At 46.3% G+C, this 18381-nt stretch overlaps 1 protein-coding gene across 3 annotated transcripts in view; it reads right to left on the reverse strand.

Moving 5' to 3' along the window:
* Positions 1 to 2523: 2523 nt before the first annotated feature.
* CLIC6 (CLIC family member 6) overlaps positions 2524 to 18381 on the reverse strand; it is a 41585-nt gene continuing 25727 nt past the window's right edge. For all 3 annotated transcript variants that reach the window (XM_089910279.1, XM_089910278.1, XM_022552886.2), the window contains 5 exons: positions 10665 to 10774; positions 9688 to 9813; positions 8985 to 9091; positions 8245 to 8426; positions 2524 to 3157 (listed from right to left, as the gene is read on the reverse strand). In XM_089910279.1, coding sequence (XP_089766405.1) covers positions 2996 to 3157; positions 8245 to 8426; positions 8985 to 9091; positions 9688 to 9813; positions 10665 to 10774 — 687 coding nt within the window. In that variant the 3' untranslated portion in view covers positions 2524 to 2995. The remainder of the gene's footprint in view (positions 3158 to 8244; positions 8427 to 8984; positions 9092 to 9687; positions 9814 to 10664; positions 10775 to 18381) is intronic.

Below are 18381 nucleotides of genomic sequence, written 5' to 3' on the forward strand. Positions count from 1 at the left end.
ATACATTGAATTCCTGGGGATAGTCCTGTTGATCACAGGAGACCTACTGAGAACTCTGGTCTCTGAAAGTTCTTTCCTGAGCTAAATTCTATCGTTCCATCCCTACTTGCTGGACCGTGTCCAGAAAGTACAACTCTGTGACACATATTCTTTTTCAGCCTACATTTGGAGATTCTATGTTCAGAAGTAAAGCGAATTTTTTTCTGAATTGTCCAGCCTCTTGGGCAACTAAAAGCAAGAACGGAATCCCCTGAGCCTGAGAACCTTCCCACGATCAGCCTCAAAGGAGTGCTGCACTCACTTGTATTTGCATTCTGCATGGTATGTTTGGAAGAACAAATGCATGTCGTTTGGAAAAAACCCACACCTAATAAAGACTTTAAGCTAGCTGAACAGCCCTGGGATATTTCCCACCTTCCCACATATGAATAGGTTTTTAGGGGCCTCTGAAGGGGGTGTGCAGGGCAGGGCCCCCGGGAGGGGAAGGCTGCCAGGAACCAGCCGATTTCCTACAAATACACTTAAAAATGGAACAGTCCGCAGGGCTTCTATTTCAGCCACCTGGACAAGGAAAGGTCACACGTGTTTTTTCAGACCTCTTTAAGGCTCCATTAGAATGTCTTTGTGGGTCACGATTCAAATACAGATAATCTCGAATTCAACTACTGATTATCTCTGGTTCAAAGTTGCTCTTGCCATTTTAAAGGAAGCTCATTCCCGTTCATTTTATTTCTTTAAGTCTCAGTGGGGTCCCCCTTCTAAAGTTCCTGTAAGTATTAACTCCTATCCCATCCTACCTTTTTAAAAGAGAATTATAGTACAGGACTATCCCTAGGTTGGTGTGGATCAGGGTCATTTTAGTGATATGTGTCCTGGGGCAAATCTTATCCTGGGACTTACCCCACACCTTTTCCCATCAGGCAGGGGATCAGGTGAAACGACACACACACACACACACACACACATACACACAAAACATCTCAGTGGAGAATGCAAAGTAAAAAAAAGAAAAATCAAAGATATTGGTTCCATGTAAACATTTTTATAATTCATTTAATTTTTAAGGCATCACGGAGTTTATGGAGATTACTTGAACCTCTAAAAATACAAAGTTTGCACTAGTAACATCGGGTAGTTAATTCATTTACTAAGTTTAAATGTAACACGGTAAAACTCACCTTAAAAATCTGACTCCTAAACAGATGTGAAACAGGAATCATGGTGGCACACGCTAGACACAACCTCCAAAAATACATGGCTAACAAAGCAAGTGGAGGGCTGGGGCCGGCCGCCCCCGGTAAAACCGTAGCACCCAGCAAGAGGGGAGCGAAAGTGGCCACCATCTCAAGGGCTTTGTTTCTCTCACTAGACATCTTTCACTAAATCCCAGAATGGTTACTGTTAATGCATTTTCCTCTCTTCCAAATGAATCGCGCGGTGAGCAGGTGTATGTATTTTTTTTCTAACGAGCGTTTAACATCAACCACATGCTGTCACCTACTGGACAAGCAGGTCTTCCGGAAGGTGTGTACAAATGTCAAAGGGACACAGCCTGGCAGATAACACTCAAACCCAATGAGTCTTGATGAGTGTGGAAAACAGCCTCCCATTCTGTGCTCCAAGGCCTGATTAGGAGCCGGGCCCCAGCCCACAGGGAGCTGCGCCTGAGGGGCTGGCTCACGGATGGGGCAGGGCAAGTCACAGATGAACCAGAAACTCTTTTGACTCAGCAGTTTCCACTTCCTCCCCAGCATGACCAAGAGGAGTCGCCATGAATCTAATCTCTCTGGATTTTCCTTGCTTGACCTCGAAATGACACTAGAGAGAGCAGAGAAGCAAGCAGATCCGGGCTAGCCCTACACGGCATCATGGCCGAAGAGCCACAGTGTTGTTATGTCTTGGAGAGAGCGGCCATCAGAAGGGATCAAGGTGTGCTTTGTCCACATTTCAACACAGGGCACGGAGATTCTGCAACACACAGCTGATGTCGAGTCCTCCTGAAGGCATGGTCTCTATGAGATGGGGGGAGCAAGAGAAGGCCCCCGACAGGCACCCTCCTCCATCCCCTCCCTGGAACCAGGGGCAGTGGCATCACGGAGACAGGAACAAGGCAGGTGGGGACCCTCCATGGATTCCGGTCCCTGCTTGTCCCTGCAAGTCCCTGTGGGTCTGTGACCCTACAGTTCTCCATCCCTGTGAAACTTGGCCACAAGCGCCCTCTTGAGCTCTGCATTGCTGAATCTGTTGTTTTAGGTCCTCTATGGCTGACCATCAAAGCGTTACCAAGGGTCCCCTCACCGGTCCTTGAAAATAAACTAACACAATACCACGGAGGCATGAAATTATGTGCGGTGTGAATGTGTGTGTGAGAAAGAGAGAGTCTGAGGATTTGGAAGATGTTCACCAATAAGTTATCAGTAGTTATCTAAGTGTAGTGAAAGTTTAGGTGATTTTTTTCTTTCTTCTTTATACCCTCTGACATTGTTTTAAAATATTAAAATAAGCGTGTAATTTGTAATTACAAAAACAAAGTTTTCGTTCTGAAAAAAATCAAACTACTATTTTAGAGCAGAAAAAAATAGGCTATGCATGATTAAAAACTATCAGAGACAGATACAATTTTTTAAATAAAGGCGGAATTGAACCGAACCTTGTTTGCTTTGAAACTTAAACTGCAAAACACATGCCCTAAATATTGTGGATTACAAATACTTAGGGCATGTGTTGCAGGTCCCAGAATGTTAAAGACATAAATGAATATAAACTGGATAATCGGTGTGTATAACAACAGATACTGGTACTATTCAGATACACGAGTTGACAAATTACAAGACTATGTATCATTTGGTGTTGAGTGGATCACGCTATGGCCTGTGCACTGTTAAAATATGGGCATTGTTTTGCAAAGGATGGTTATTGGGAGGGAAACACAAAGGACACACTCTTTTCATAGTCTAGCTCATACGACTGAGATAAGACAGAAAACACCCCGACTTCACTTCATTCTTTTTGCAACATCCGAATATGCATGTTCTATCTCCTGGTTGGCCGGACACGTGTTTGTGAACTCATCCCTAGCATACGCATTGTTCAAGTATCTCCAGATGCCAGTCATTTCAGAAGGAAATTCAAAATCTCTGTATCTCTTGGCCACGATCTGAAAATGAAGAGGAAATAGTCAGAAAGGGACAACCCACTAACATAGGCAGTTAGATCAGACAATCCATCCTTTTGATGCGTGTAATGTATTCTGCTTCTCAAGTTGCCATGTCATCCTATAGCCATTTGGGCTGCTCTGAGTTGCATTTTGAGTTTGCACGGGGCATACTGAACGTGGGACTCAAAACAGGGGCTCTACACAACCGTGCCCACCAATTTATCACAGACAATCCTTGTGATGCACTGGCATGAATTTGCTCCGTACTCCAGTGGATTTCTCTTTGTGTTGCTGGAAGTTTTCTCTCCCTGTGCTCTGCTGCTGTGTTATTTGGTGCCTGAGGTTCATGTTGGATCTTCAGTTTAGATTGTGCCAGGAATCTGTGAAGTGCCCTATCTTTTTCCTATTTGCTGAGCCTCACCTCCTGAAATCCCAAATACCTGTGTATGTTACTCCTGTGGATTTCTATCATTCTGCCCCTGACAGGATCATTTCACTGTGGGTCTACCGTGTGCAAAAAGTCCTTATTCTTATTCTTGTGGAAATAGTGGATGTACGGCCTGTTCCAGGTCCCTCCCCCAGGTTCTGGCTTGTGGGAGCACAGCTCCAAACTTCACGTGGCGTTTTCCCTGTGCTGGTGTGTCTGTGTCCAAATTCCCTTTTATAAGGACACCAGTCATGTTGGGTTAGGGGGCCCATCCTACTCACCCTAACTAATAACATCTGCAAAGACCTTATTTCCAAATAAGGTCACGTTCTGAAGTACTGGGAGTTAGGACTTGAACATATAAATTTGGGGGGACATGATTCATCCCATAACAAGGACCCAGGGTTACAACGGCCCGTTCTGCTTTGTTCCCTTCCATTGTATTGGCTCCTGGGACGTTTGGATGGTGTGAGCATGGAATGTATCACCAATTAGAAGATCTTTGGGACTTATTTCTCAGATTTCGGAGGCCAGGAGTTATTGATGCAGTAAAACAAGACCACAGAACTTTCAGAGAGCCTCCTAAATTAACATCTTTTGCTTGAATTCAAACTTACTGATGTTGATGTCAAGAATTCTGCTTTCCTTTTGTTTGCATTTGCCTGGCTTAGCTTTGCCCCTCCTTTTATTTTAGCATTTCTGAGTAAGTTTGTTATCTATATGCCTTTCGTAGACGTAAGCTTGTATTTGTATTATATCTCATGAATGTAATACTTTGTTTTCCAACTTTCTGTGAATATTTTTGTGTTCATGTGTGTGTATGTGTTTCCCTTCCTGGTGGTTTAGAAGGTTTATGGTCTGTTTTAACTCTTCCAGTGGTTTCTTATATAACTTTAAATAATAAGAATTCTTTATTTCTTGATTTATCAATTTTAGGTGATCTCTACTTACTCCTGATAATGACAAATGAGGAAATTAGTATACCTACACTTCTTTTCTTTTCTGCTCCCTTACCCTCCTTCCAATGGTGTAAAACATTCAAGTTTACTATATTCTGTTTCTTTCTAGAATTCTTTCTAGAATTCAATTCTTTCTAGAATTCCCACTGCTGTTTAGACTTAGTTCTGGTTTTAGACTTAAATAGGTTCTATGTTTAGCATCAATCCTTCTATACCACGCACCTTCTCTGTTCCTGGATTCTTATTTTATTATCATTTTTTATTATTTCATCACATAGCAATTTTATTTTTAAAAATGGCTCAGGAGTGCTTATTTCATTGAGACCAGAAGTCTAGGTAAAAACAACAATTTACAAGGATATAAAATTCTTACATCACACATCCTTTCTTCTAATCCTTTAACTATTAAACCACTGTTTCCTGGGTTTTAATGTGGTCCTAGAGACATATGAGGCTAGTCTGAATTCCCTCCTTGTGTAGGTGGCTTTATCTTTTATTACTGTTATTACTATTATTATTATTATTACCATCATCACCATTATTATCATCACCATCATCTAGACACCCAAAGGGTTCTTTTTTATCCTCAAAGTTCAGTAATTTACCAAATATGTGATAGTGTGTTGATTTGTTCTGGGCAATATTTTTCTAATCATGACACGTTAAACTAAAGGTTCAGGTCATCTTTTAGTTCAAAATAATTTACCTTTGAGCCTTCTTTTTCTCTCTTTTTTCTTTCCTGTTCTCTTTTTTCTGATTATGGGGTCTCGCTAATTACCCTTTACCTCGTGCTTCTTCTCCATCTGATTTGGGATAATTTTCTCAGTCCCATCCTCCGATGTCTGATGAATTTCTGCAATGTCTTTTTCCACTTCTTGCTACACCTAACATCACTTTTGTTCTGAAATTATTTTCTTTAAGGATGTTTTTTAGTTCTACCATCTTAATTCTCATCTTCCTTGTGACATTATATTTTTTGGTATCTTGTGACTTGTCTTTGAGCGTTTTCACCAAAGGTTCTCCTTCATTTTTTTGAGGCCACAGAGAAGTATCTGTCTGAAAAATTCTTTGGTTTACTGGAGCAATCTTTATCAGATACATGCTTCTCATCTGCCTTTTCCTCTTTTGTTCTTTTTTTAACCTTTCCCCCCTCCTTTTGGATCATCTCTGTCCACATAGAAATCCCACTTGGATTCTTTCTGGTTATTAACCATCTTTTAATGGGCGGATCTATTAGACCTACCATTTGTTTAAAAACAGTGTGGTGGACAAAGGGAGTGGGGCAGGGCAGCAGGTAGACCAATATGGATTTTACCCTCAAACACCCGCTCATCAAACACTGCTCTATACTCTGTCCCAGGGACACATTAGGGTTAGGGCTAGAGTCAGGGTCAAAGTCAAGGTTAGTGCATCCTCCACTCTGAGGCTCACAGATTAGGAAGCGGTCACCATGGCTAAAAGTGGAGCTCAAATAATTTACAGTCTCTCTTTTGACTCGTTCAGAGCTTGTTTCTTTTCTCCGCTCAGCAGTCACAAAGCAGAATGCCACTTGTCTTCTCTCCTCCCCTTCACCTCCCCTCCCTGTACCTTTGCATTAGAGGACGGTGGTGAACATACAGATGGCGCCTCTGAACAGTTCCGCCTTCAACTCTGCCTCCACAGAGATCTCAGCTCTGTAGGGATGGTCCTGCCTCTCTCGTGGTCCACCCCATGCCCTGTCCTCAAACAAAGAAGTCTGGGTTGGGCATTTCAGGGCTGTAATATTTACTTTTAGAGACATCTGAACCTTGCTGAAGATCTAGAGAAGCATGCCTAGGCTCTGTGACCCCTCACACTGGCTGAAGTTTCTAAGTCTAAGTTTTATAAAAGGTGGAGATAATGCTTTAGTCCTTCATAATGTTTTTGCTGGGTTTCAGGAAGGGAATATATGATAAATTCCTCTATTCTCTCATCTTTTTACCATAAATTCCTTTACACTGATTCTCATTTCCTTTCAGAAATGCTCCATCCTGGAAGATTACTAAGCTGCTTGGTATTTTGAGTGCTAACTGGCTTTGAAGATTTTGCAGTTAGGTCTTATATTGGAGCCATGGACTGCTTTATTTTACTCTGAAGTTTACCCCCTCTACTGACATTTTAAACTCTCTTTTTTTATAGGGGCTAAATAAGTGGCAAGTGTGTGTGTGTGTGTGTGTGTGTGTGTGTATTTCTCTTGCCTTCCCTAACCTCCATGTGCTTCTGTCATGTCGCACTGGTCATAGCAATGATTAGAATACATTCAGTAAAGGGACTAAACCAAACACAACTACATAAATAACTTGTTGGAAAATGGCTCCCAAATGTCCAATTTAGAATATCCCCAATGTAGCAGGTTTGAGGGGTTGAGATGCTTTCGCTAATTTTAAGTGTCAGAGGACTGGCACAGCTACGGAAAGGAACATTCACTTACAGGATCAACGGTGTCTTCAAGGCTGGAATTTCAAGTTGGTACCCTCTGAGTGCAACAAGGAAGACAGAAGAAAGAAGAAAAATGTAGCAAGGACTGGGATGGAGTAGGGAAGGAAGAGAAAGGCAAGGGAATGACTTGCAGTAACCAGGGGTGGCTAGTGATCCCCAGGACATCAATGCCACAGACTGTGTGAACCTAATTTGTAAATTTCTAAGTGCTAATTAAATGTGTTATTAGAACACAGGGTCCTTGGCTTGTATTTCCCTGTGTCTTCTCTCCCATCTCCCCTATCCTTATACCAAGGACCTAGCTCTGGAGCTGGTAGGATTTGAATAATAAAGATGCCCCAGAACAGGGGTTGAGTTTCTTCCTGGGGCATCTGAGGCTACTGAGGACCAAGGACGTAGCAACAGTGATAATGATAATAACAACTAACACCTGTAAGTGACAGACAGGCTGGGGCACTTCTGAGAGCAGCCATGACTAAGGAGTCCAAGTGTGGACTTGTCACAAGTCCAAGTCAACCACCTGGGAAGACAGGATGCCAAACCTGGCAGAGGTCCAGCCAAGGAGTTGTCAGCTGCTCCCCAGCTGTAGGGGTCGGTGATAGGAACCAACCCCCTCTTGTCCCTAGACAGGGCTAGACTTACCCTGCCCATCACCAACAATTGACTGAATTCACTTTTTTTTTTCCAGGTTGGCTCAGGGTTGTTTTGTTTTGTTTTGTTTTGTTTGTTTATTTGTTTCTTTTGTTTTGGCCACTTGGCTTGCAGGATCTTAGTTCCCCAACCAGGGACTGAACCTGGGCCACCGCAGTGAAGGCACCAAGTTCTAACCACTGGACAGCCAGGGAATTCCCCAAGTTCACATTTTAATACTAGCAGATTCCACACACCATCTCCAAGCCTGGAGCATGAAACACCAGGTATAATCAATGTATTCCCTCAAGTTGCTTTCACATAGCTTTTCTTTAGGCTCTGGGGGTGAGACTCGAAAAGAGAAGCAGTGAGGATGGAAGGATGGGAGCCACGTTCTCAGATGCTCCTTGAGAACCTCTGAGGACCACCTGAGAATGTCATCCACAGATCTGAAACTTGGGGCTTGCCTGCCTCAAACAGAAACAAGCTAGATTTTTAAATTCAGGAGTCTGCATTTTAGATCGTTTCGATGTCTGGCAAAAACACAAGTGAAAACAAAATGAAACAAAGCCCCATTCATGTATTCAGCACCTGAGGTAAGAGGAAGGACAAACCTTAATAATGTGGAGCTTGGGTAAGAGGTTACAGTCGGCTAGCGTGAGTTCATCCCCATCCAGGAACTTCCTTCCAGAAACAGTAACCTCCTCGGTGCTGTAACCATCTATTTCATCAGGCAGAGGACTATTTAGATAATTATCTAGTTTCTTCAGGGCCTTTAAGAGGTTCCTTTCGTAAACTAAAACAGAAGGGCAAAAAATGACTAACGTGAGCCATGGGAGTTAGGGTCACCTCTCTCTAGATACCGAAGAAGGAGTTTGTCCCTTCCTTCCCAAGACATGGCCGGTGACATTGGAGACTTGGGAAAGAGAGAAGTGGATTTACGAGATCTGAATAAAGGACTCACTTCTCCCTGGAAAGTAACTCTGCCATCTACACGACACTGCTACTTCTAGAACTCATTCATTTCTTCAAAAATCTTTATGGAAATCACATAATGAAGTAAGCAGCAGTAGAAGTTTCATTCATACTGAGTCCCATGGTGCGGCAAGGAATCCCTGGGGGTGATTATTTTCCCCTAAAAATGTGGTTTTCTGGGCTCCCCACCTCTAGAAGAAGCACTCAATCTCTTGAAACCCACGTGTCAAGGTCAGAGGTACTTTTTCCTCATTTCTACGTACAGGTCCCTCCCCACTGTGAAACGAGTCAGAATTCCCAAGATCTCATAAGAAGCCACACTAGAGGTGGAGCGGAGGTCCAAGTAGAAAGCAGAAAACAGGAGATGGGAGGGACTCACTCTCGTTTGCATCCTTCTTGGTGTTTTTAATAAATGCTGAGAACTTGGCAAACACATCATTTCCAGCAGAGTTAGATTCAGCGTGTTGGGTCCCCAGCTTAGGGTACCTTGAAAAATTCAAAATGAGAGTATCACAGATCAACCACGTTTGAGTTAGGAGAATACGATGTGAGGCAGGGGGAGGAAGTGACATTCTCTGAGTGGATATAAACATGAAAACTGCCCCTTGAATGTTTGCCTAATCTTTCCACCTTCAAAGTTGAGAGCAACGCCGTCCAGGGGAAAAGCACTGGACGGACTGTTCTCACCCTGGAATGCGGGGCCCCACCTGGCCTTACTGGTCTAGTTCCCTCCCTCCTGAAATAGAGGTAATGGACTAGAAGGTTCCCTTCCAGGTCCAGCCCGCTGTGATGCTGCGTGCTAACACCCACTCCTTACCTTCCAGCAGAAGCGACCCACCCACGTGACATCGGCCTACTTCCTCCCCACTTCCTGCCGTCAACCCCTAATTGCCAAACTGCAGGTGTGGAGCAAAGAAATCCGAGCCACCTAAGCTCAGCGTTTCTAATCTCGCTGTGCTTTCTGTGGCACATCACAACTCGGGAAGTAGATACCATGGCCAGAGAAAACCAACACACGGAATTGTCTGTGAACGGGGAGAAGTGACAAGCGAGTGGTGAACACGGGTTTTGATGAGGCCCACCTTGGGGGGGCTAACTTCTCCTCTAGGAACTCCTCGATCTTATTCACGTCCGTCTTGACCTCACCATCAAAAGTCATGAAAGGCGGGTTGGTGCCGGGAGCCAGGTTCTGCAGGTCCGCGGGTTTCCTGGGTGGGAGGGAAGGGCAGCGTTGGTAGCGCCACTGTTTGGACCATTTCCAAGGCTGAACTGTGTCCTCCCCGGTTTAAGAGAAACCACCCTTGAGAATTTCAAAGGCGATTGTGGGTTTACAAACTGTCCTACTGGTGAGGAAAGTGTGGCCCTTTATCTGGAGACGGAGGTGAAACGTTAACTCTCCCCAGTGTTATCAGCCAGGAGTGGTGCTCGGACAGGCTGGTTTTTTTTGTTTGTTTGTTTGTTTGTTTGTTTGTGGTACGCGGGCCTCTCACTGCTGTGGCCTCTCCCGTTGCGGAGCACAGGCTCTGGACGCGCAGGCTCAGCGGCCATGGCTCACGGGCCCAGCCGCTCCGCGGCACGTGGGATCTTCCCGGACCAGGGCACGAACCCGTGACCCCTGCATCGGCAGGCGGACTCTCAACCACTGCGCCACCAGGGAAGCCCTCGGACAGGCTTTTGAGAGGTTCACAGCTGACCGGTAACTGGCAGAGCAGGCTCTTCATGGCGCACCCTCAACCCCCACTCCTCCTGGATTACGTCTGATCCCGTTCTGTAATTACTGTGTGGCCCACAATACTCCCACTTCAATCCAGGGTCCTGACCTGGGGTGGATGTGCCTGCAATATCGCCCATGGGTCCTAGAAGTGTGTGTGTGCCTCTGTGTCTGTGTCTCTGTGTGCCTGCATGTGTGTCTGTTTGTATGCCTGTGTGTGTCTGTGTGTGTGTCTGTCTCTGTGTGTGTGTCTGTCTCTGTGTGTGTGTCTCCATCTGTGTGTGTGTGTGTGTGTGTGTATAGGGAATTAGGTACAGTTATTTCAATACTGCAGAAACCCTGTCGTACCTTTTCAAGTCCACCGTTGTCACATTAAATATAACGCCCTTTAGCCAGAGAATCATAAAGATACGCTGAGAAAATGGGCAATTTCCAATACTCTCACCATCACAACCAGCCTACAAATGGAAAAAGAAACCCTTATCAGAGCCAGTCTCACAGTTGTAAATGCCAGACTCTGCTATGCATGCGCACAAAATCATGATGAATTTTCGTTAATGGTGATGATACTGTAAATAGCCTTCTGAGGCCCCCTCCACCAGCCTCCAAGTGGGAGCTGGGGAGGGGAAGGGAGGACACACACGCACTCGCTGAGCATTTTCTGTTCTCCTTCCCACACCTCACCACTTCCTGCCACGCTGGGCCTCTGAATAGCAGTACACAGAGGCAAAGAGTGGCAAGAGAGAACCCCCTTTGCTACTAAAGGCAAAAAAGGAAAACATGCTCTTTCCCTCCCTCCATCTCTCGATCCTCTTTAGAAGGAACACACCTCTCTTTCCAGGATGATCATGCGTAAAAACAGACCAGCAGGTTCTCCCACGGAGACACCTTCCCCAGTATTCTCTACTATTTTCATCTCTAGAATGAAGGCTGGATTATACGAGTTCTTAGACCCCCGGACACTGTAAAAACTTTTAGGTCCCCTCATCCGTTGGGGAGCATTTGTACTTAGATGGTAGATTGTTGCACAGTAGACATTGAGGGTGGAAGGATAGGAAACAGTGCCTCCCTGATGACCTAAGCAGGTCACATCCACACACACATCCCTGAGACACAGGCACAGAAAATTACTGAACAGACATGCTCCCTCCTGTGGGCTCCTGGGAGAGGAGAAAGGCAGGCATTGGAGAAGAGAGGGGAGCCGAGGGGCTTCATCCTCCTGGGGGAGTTCCCACACGCTTCTTTTTCTTCCCATCTTTCTCCACCCCATGCGTCTCTGGCAAGGTTACAGTGATAACAAAATGCTGACGGAAAGACCAGGAGACTCAGCCAGACTCTGCGATGACAGAAACACAGCCATATTCAATCCAGGAAGTCCATTTCTGCCACATGCAGTTCAAGGAAAGTTGAGAGGAAAGCAGTGAATCTATAACCTGAATAACAGAAGGACACAAGGCAGAAAGTGAGCTGTGGTTTGGGAATTGAAGAAAGGAAAATGATGCCTTAAGAAAACTGGACAACTTAAAGAGAACTTCAGAGGTGGTTCTCTGGCATTAGGTTCCGAAGTCACCCGGAGAGGTTGTTAATAACAAGATGTCCTTATAAAAGAAGAGTATAAGAGACCCCAGACCCAATGTTAAAAAGACTTGATCAGCCTCTTCACAAAAGCCAAAATCCAAATGGCCATTAAGCACATGAAAACACTCTTAGTGTCACTAGCCAGTAGGGCAATGCACGTTACAACCACAAATAGATTCCACTACACACCTACCAGAATGGCTAAAGTGAAAAGATCGGACAATATCAAGTGCGGACAGGAATGCAGAGCAACTGAATTCCCGTCCATTGCCAGTGAGAGTGCAAACTGCTACAACTACTCTGGAAAACTGTTTGGCAATTATCAACCCAAGATAAATATGCACTTATGCTATGACACAGCTATTCCATTCCCAACAGAAATGAGTGCTTAGGAGCACAAAAAGCATTTATATGAATGTCCTTAGCAGCTTTAGTGTAATAACCAAAACCTGAAAACAACTCAGACACCATGAAGAGTAGGATGAATAAATAAATGATAGTACATTCATATGGTAGGACAAGACGCCACAGTGGAAAAAATTAGCTATTACTACAAGCCACAATGTGGATGAATCTCACATACGTAATGTGGAGGGAAAGAAACCAGACTCAAAAGAGTCCTGCATAATTCAACGCAGGTGAAGTTCAAACACAGGCAAACTTCTCTATGTGATGGGAATCAGAAGAGCAGTTGCCTTTGGAAGCTAGGTATTGTCTGGAAAGGCTGAGAGGGAGGCTTCTGGGTGGTGGCAACATTCTATAGCTTGAGCTGTGTGGTGGCTACATGGTGGGTATACTGAATTGACTAAGTCTTAGTTAAGGTTTGTTTCCTTTACTGCATGTTATATTTTAATACAAAAAAGAAGCAGAAATATTAATTTTAAAAATACAGAGTCAGATTCAGTGGGTCTTGCAGGGGGTCCAGGGATCTGAATTTTTAACAAGCTCCCCCAAGGTGACGTGATGCTTGTGGTCAGCGGTCTCAGCCCCACCTTGGACAAGAGGGAAGGCTGGCCCAGTGTTATGATCAATGCACAGGACAGAACGGTTCAAACCCCCCAGTTGGATGATCTGTTGATAAGAAGACTTGCAAGACCTCCTAGTTGATAAATACAGCTGCATAAGTGTAAAGATAAAGGGTGAACTTAATACACCTGAAGAGGCACCAACAGATTCAGATAAGTGACTTCAGAGACCCCTAAGCTCTGGGTACTTGCTTCACCCCCTCCAACCCCTCCAGCTCTCCCTCCCCCCCTAGTAGAGGGAAGGGCTGAGAATTCCCCCAGCTGGAGTCTGAAGTTGCTGGAGCTCGAGGGGTGGGGGAGGTGCATAGCTAGGACCCAAGCATCCAAGTAGTCATAACAACTGCCCTGCAGGTGGCCCCCTGGCCACCTGGTCCCATAGCCTTATGGCCATTTTGAAGGCTACCCAGTCTCGTCCTCGGCTCTGTCCTGGAAAAAGAAACAGCGCAGAGCTGAGTTACATAAAAGTCCCAGCGGCTTGCTGCTGGGGATCCCTCCTAAATCATGGTGCCTTCTTAACCACTGTATGTTTGGGCGGAGTCATGCCAAAGAAGGGGGCCAAGGGGGGACACAAAGGCACATATTTTGGCCAGTCCTGACTTGTTCTGCAGCTTTTAAACCTCTTATTTTTATAGTAGTTACACTAAGCTCAGCGAAGTCTGAGATAAGTGCTTCAGAGTGGGGCAACTGTTCTCCTTCTGCCTTGTGTCTCTGACCTTGGAAATCCCGTAATAACTCACTCTGAATGCAGCAAGATCCCCGCTGAGCCCAGGCGTTCTTCACCGGGCTTCTTGATGAAACTCACCTTGACCAAGAACCCTGTGCCTGGGACAGCAGCATCTGGAGAATAATTACTCTGCACGGGTCTCTCTGCCTCACTCTGTCTCTTTCACGGTCTCAAACTCAAGCCAGTGTTTTCCCTTGAAATTGCTCTCGCCTTTTCCTGAATCCTGGCAGCTACTTCTTTAGGAGAAATAAAAAGGGGGTAGGAGCAATTCATATTTTAAAATATACCAATGGCCTGTGTCATCCACTCCATCAAAACTTAGCCTTCTTAACAGGCTCCTTCCCAGAACTGCAACTGGCACTTAACATGGGTGCCAGGAAGGTGGGACAACGGTCTGCACGGCCATAGCGCCCACAGCCCAGAAGATCGTGATAAAAGCCGTGATTGTACATTTCCCCCCGTGTGGCCTTCAAACAGAATTGTTCCAAGCCAGCGCAGCTGCTGGACTGAAGGCTGTTAGGCAGTTTAGAATTAGCCCGCTGCTACGACTGCCCATAAAACAGGATTTACATAACCAGTGTTGCCTCACCTTAAATTGCTCTAAAATAAATTTCTTTTCTGTCTCAGCCCGTTGTACATGTGGGGGTTACGGGAACATGGTGGGAGTGACTAGGACGCCTTGCTGCCTGATTGTATTACTTTAATGTGCTTCAGTGCTGGGATGTGCCAGCAAAAGACAAAGATATACCATCTCCACTGCCCATTATTGGGCAACAATGGGAGAGCATCGCTCTGGTCACAGTCATCACCAGACAAGATGATGGGGTAAACACATAGACATTAGGGGTGAATAACCGACACCGTTGCCATAATCGGGACGTTTTATCGTATGCAGTTTTATTTTCTGATGCTGATAATTCTCTCAGGCTAATTACACTCTGGGCTAAGATTTCTCAGCAGAGCTCTCAACCTACGGGGAAATTTTTTATGTATACATTTCTGATTAAAATCAAATTAGGCAGTTTAAGAGATCAGAGTGTCTTTTGTTTCCAGTGAAGACCCAGGCACTTGGATAACCTGGATTTGGAGGTCTGCCTTTCAAATGCAACTTTGTTGAGTGCCTACGACGACAGTCATTCTCAAAAGAAAAACACTGGTGCCTCTGACACGTTCTGAGAAAGTTCTGAGAAATTCCGTTCGCCACTGAGCCCAGCAGCAGCGTTCAAGAACGTTGGTAATTCTGCTGGGTCCCCCCTCACAGCCTGAGGTGTAAAGGTCCAAATGTCGCTACAAAGGTCAGCAGATTCTCTTCAGATCAGAGCCTCTCCCACCTACTCTTTGCACGCTCACTCCATTTAGAATCTGTGGGCAGCATTTTTTAAAATTTCCTCTCAGTGCTTTTGGTTTCCGCCAGACGACCTATCCAGGGCTGGTCTGTAGTTACATGGAAGGAGACCACCCACCACATCTTCCACTAAAATGACTCCCACTCACCACTCCCTTTGAGGGACCCGCCCACCCCACCCCACCCCCCGCTAGACCTGGCCAAGGGGTGATGACCCCCTCAAGATATTCCTGGTGGCTCCCTAGCACCCCTCCCTGACCTTCCCACCAGAACAGGTCATGCACCCACCACCTGATTCCCCACCTTCTTTCTGGTCCCTACCTTCTCTCTAGAAAATTCCATGAGGGCCTAAATGGTAAACACATTCTGAGAAGGAAGCATTTGTCCCTACTCTATGTAAATGTCATGAAAAAGCAATTTGCGGATGGAGGGAAGATAAAGGAAGAGGCAATAAATTGGAAATATTCTAATTGTCCCCTTTCTGAGAACTGGCTTTCAACCAAGGAGGTAGGATGTCCATCCTGTGTGTGGGGGAGTGTTCCTGTCCCTGCAGAAAAGCAGGAGGGATCTGGGGGCAAACAGCTAATTTGGCTGGCTCCTTCCCAGGGACCCAGAGAAAACTGGTGAGTAATAATGGGCCGTGTGTTTCCAATGATCTGGAGGGACTTGAGGCAGAATAAAATCAGTAGCTGATCTGAGGAGGCCAGAGTCAGAAGACAGTTTGACGTGGGAGGCCACGGGCAGCCACCAGAATCAGTCCTCCCCCAGGAAGAACAATGTGGTCCAAAGGGCCGGCCAGAATGCTCCTCTGTTGGCAGCTGGTCCGGCTGAAGGCGGGACACAGCACAGCCAGAGAGAAACAGCTGCAGCCAACCAGGTGGGACCGACTCCTGCCCTCCGAGCCCCACCTACACATTTCCCTGAATTCCTCCTGGCTCCTTTGCAGAAAGCAGGACAGCCTCACGTGCTTTGGGGCCTGGCGATCGAACCTGCCCAGCACGGCCAACCACAAAGATCCGGCCTCCAAGCTGGGCAGTCAGCCCCCCCGGTCCACAGATGCTGTCCTTCCCATGCACACACCTCTTTACAGGTGACGTCAGGGTTGCATGAGCACCTCTCGTGGAATGTGTGTGCTCTAAACTCAACCCCAGGAGGACGGGAGGGGGACCACCATGAGCTCAGGGCACTGAAGTAGCTAGTGCTTGTAAAGAGAAATGTGGGTGCAGTGTCTGCGCACGTACCCCCCAGCCTGCACCCACCATGTCCGCCTGCCATTTGGAGCAGGTCAGGACCAGGGAAATTGTCCCAACCCAGCGACCAGGCCTGTGGGACAGGTGGGGGACACTCTTCCTGGGTCTTTTCTTGCTCCCATGTGGAAGCAGGCAGGAGAGCCAGGATGTCCCTAACCCTCGACACGGGTCTGGAGCCCGGGACCCATCTTCCTTCATCCGGGAGGCTCCTGCCAGCCCTGGCGGAGTTCCTGGCACACAGTAAACACTCCAAGCATGACCAAGGGCCTGAATCCCGTTGCTCCCATGCGCCTGGAGCCTGGTCCACTTCAGAAAGTGCCTCCCTGGGCCTCTCTCCTCTTTCTTTGCTGGGCCAATGTCCATGAACTTTTCCATTTTAGAAGCTCACAACTTCTCACTACTAAGAGATCACCCAAGGAGAGTGGCATCCAACTGGAGGGAAAACAACAGAAGGTGGGCAGGAGGGAGGCGGAGGGGAAGAGGCGGAGGCAGGGGAGGGGAGGGGAGGGGGATGGAGATGGAGAGGGAGAGGGGCATGGTTGAGAGAGCCCAAAGGGCCCAAGTCATGGGCAGCAAAGTCTCCCCCAAGCCTTCTGGACTAGCGGTTTGCCTTAAAATGCAGTATTTAAATCAGTCAGACACTTCCTGATTTTTTTTTTTTTTTTGCGGTACGCGAGCCTCTCACTGTTGTGGCCTCTCCCGTTGCGGAGCACAGGCTCCGGACGCGCAGGCTCAGCGGCCATGGCTCACGGGCCCAGCCGCTCCGCGGCATGTGGGATCTTCCCGGACCGGGGCACGAACCCGTGTCCCCTGCATCGGCAGGCGGACTCCCAACCACTGCGCCACCAGGGTAGCCCCAGAGACTTCCTGATTTTGAATAATCTGTAAGTTGAAAAAAACATATAATTCTTTCCACTTGCCAGACACATTGAAGTTTCCATTTTGAGCAACATGAGGTCTCTTGGAGACAACATGGTCCAGGGGAATGGGTATGGGGCCAGGGAGAGCCAGTGTGAACTTGGGCCCCACTACTTACTAATCGAGTGGCCTCGGGCAATTCATTTGTTCTCCCTGAGCCTCAGTTTCTCCACTTAAAAAATAGGGATAAAAATCCCTATGCCTTGCAAGATCTCTGTGTGATACGCTTGAGTCTCCTGGGCACCCAATAAAGGCAGCTATTCCATCGTCATCATTACTCTTCCAAATCTGAGAGCCCCAGAACAGACAATTATGGGACTTAGGGTACTTTTAAACAAGGCTCAATTAGTGTGATTTTCATGCCAAACCGTATAGGCCTTAAAGGAGCACTGATTTTTTTTTCCCCCGAAAACCTAACACCTCCTATATCTGTTCCAAGTGAAAATTAACAACTGAAGTCTTTTTCTTAATTGCGAAAGCAAACAGATCTTTAGCCAGGAGGCAAAATAGGAGGGCCCTGGCCTGGCATTCGTGTCTGGGAGTTACACAGACCTCTTGGGGAAAAGTCCAGAGGAAAGGGCATCAGGAAAACTGGGTGCACCTACCGATGGCAGGGTTGACAAGCCCAGGGAAACTGCTTACTTTTCAAGAAGTGACACCAAAGGCCTCTGTCTTTTGTCTGTGATCACCTGGGGGAGAGTGGGTTCCGTGTAATGAGAGAAGAAAGCAACCACTCTTCCATCGGGACTTGGCGTTCAACACGCTGGAATTGCAGATCCATGTGGAGAAAGGCTATGCTAACTAACTGGGGGAGAAACAAGCCATCCCATCTCTTCCTTGTCCAATAAGAATGCTTTTGAAGAAAATGTCCTCCCAAATCAGCAATTTTGAAGGTGATTTTTAAAAACTAACACCTCTTGAAGACCAACTCTGATTTCAAGTACCCTTCCAAACTATTTATGGACGGGATCAGAGTCAATCCTCTCCAACTCCATTGGAGAGTAAGACGTTCTATTTCAACTTCCATTTTACAGATAAGAACACTGAGGCACAGAGAGACTAATAAATAACCTGCCCCCAAAACCCAAACTGGAGTAGGTGAACAAAGGTCACTCGAGTTCTTGTAAACTGGATCCAGTTAATGGTCCCAGCTTCTTTCCAGGTCCTCACGATGAAAACCAGATCTCTCACCCTTTTCCTGAACTTCACTCAGACCCCAGCACAG

Source organism: Delphinapterus leucas, chromosome 4, assembly GCF_059928025.1.
Source record: "Delphinapterus leucas isolate spDelLeu-1000000601 "Yukka" chromosome 4, BTC_Dleu_Yukka2, whole genome shotgun sequence".
Classification (NCBI taxonomy): domain Eukaryota; kingdom Metazoa; phylum Chordata; class Mammalia; order Artiodactyla; family Monodontidae; genus Delphinapterus; species Delphinapterus leucas.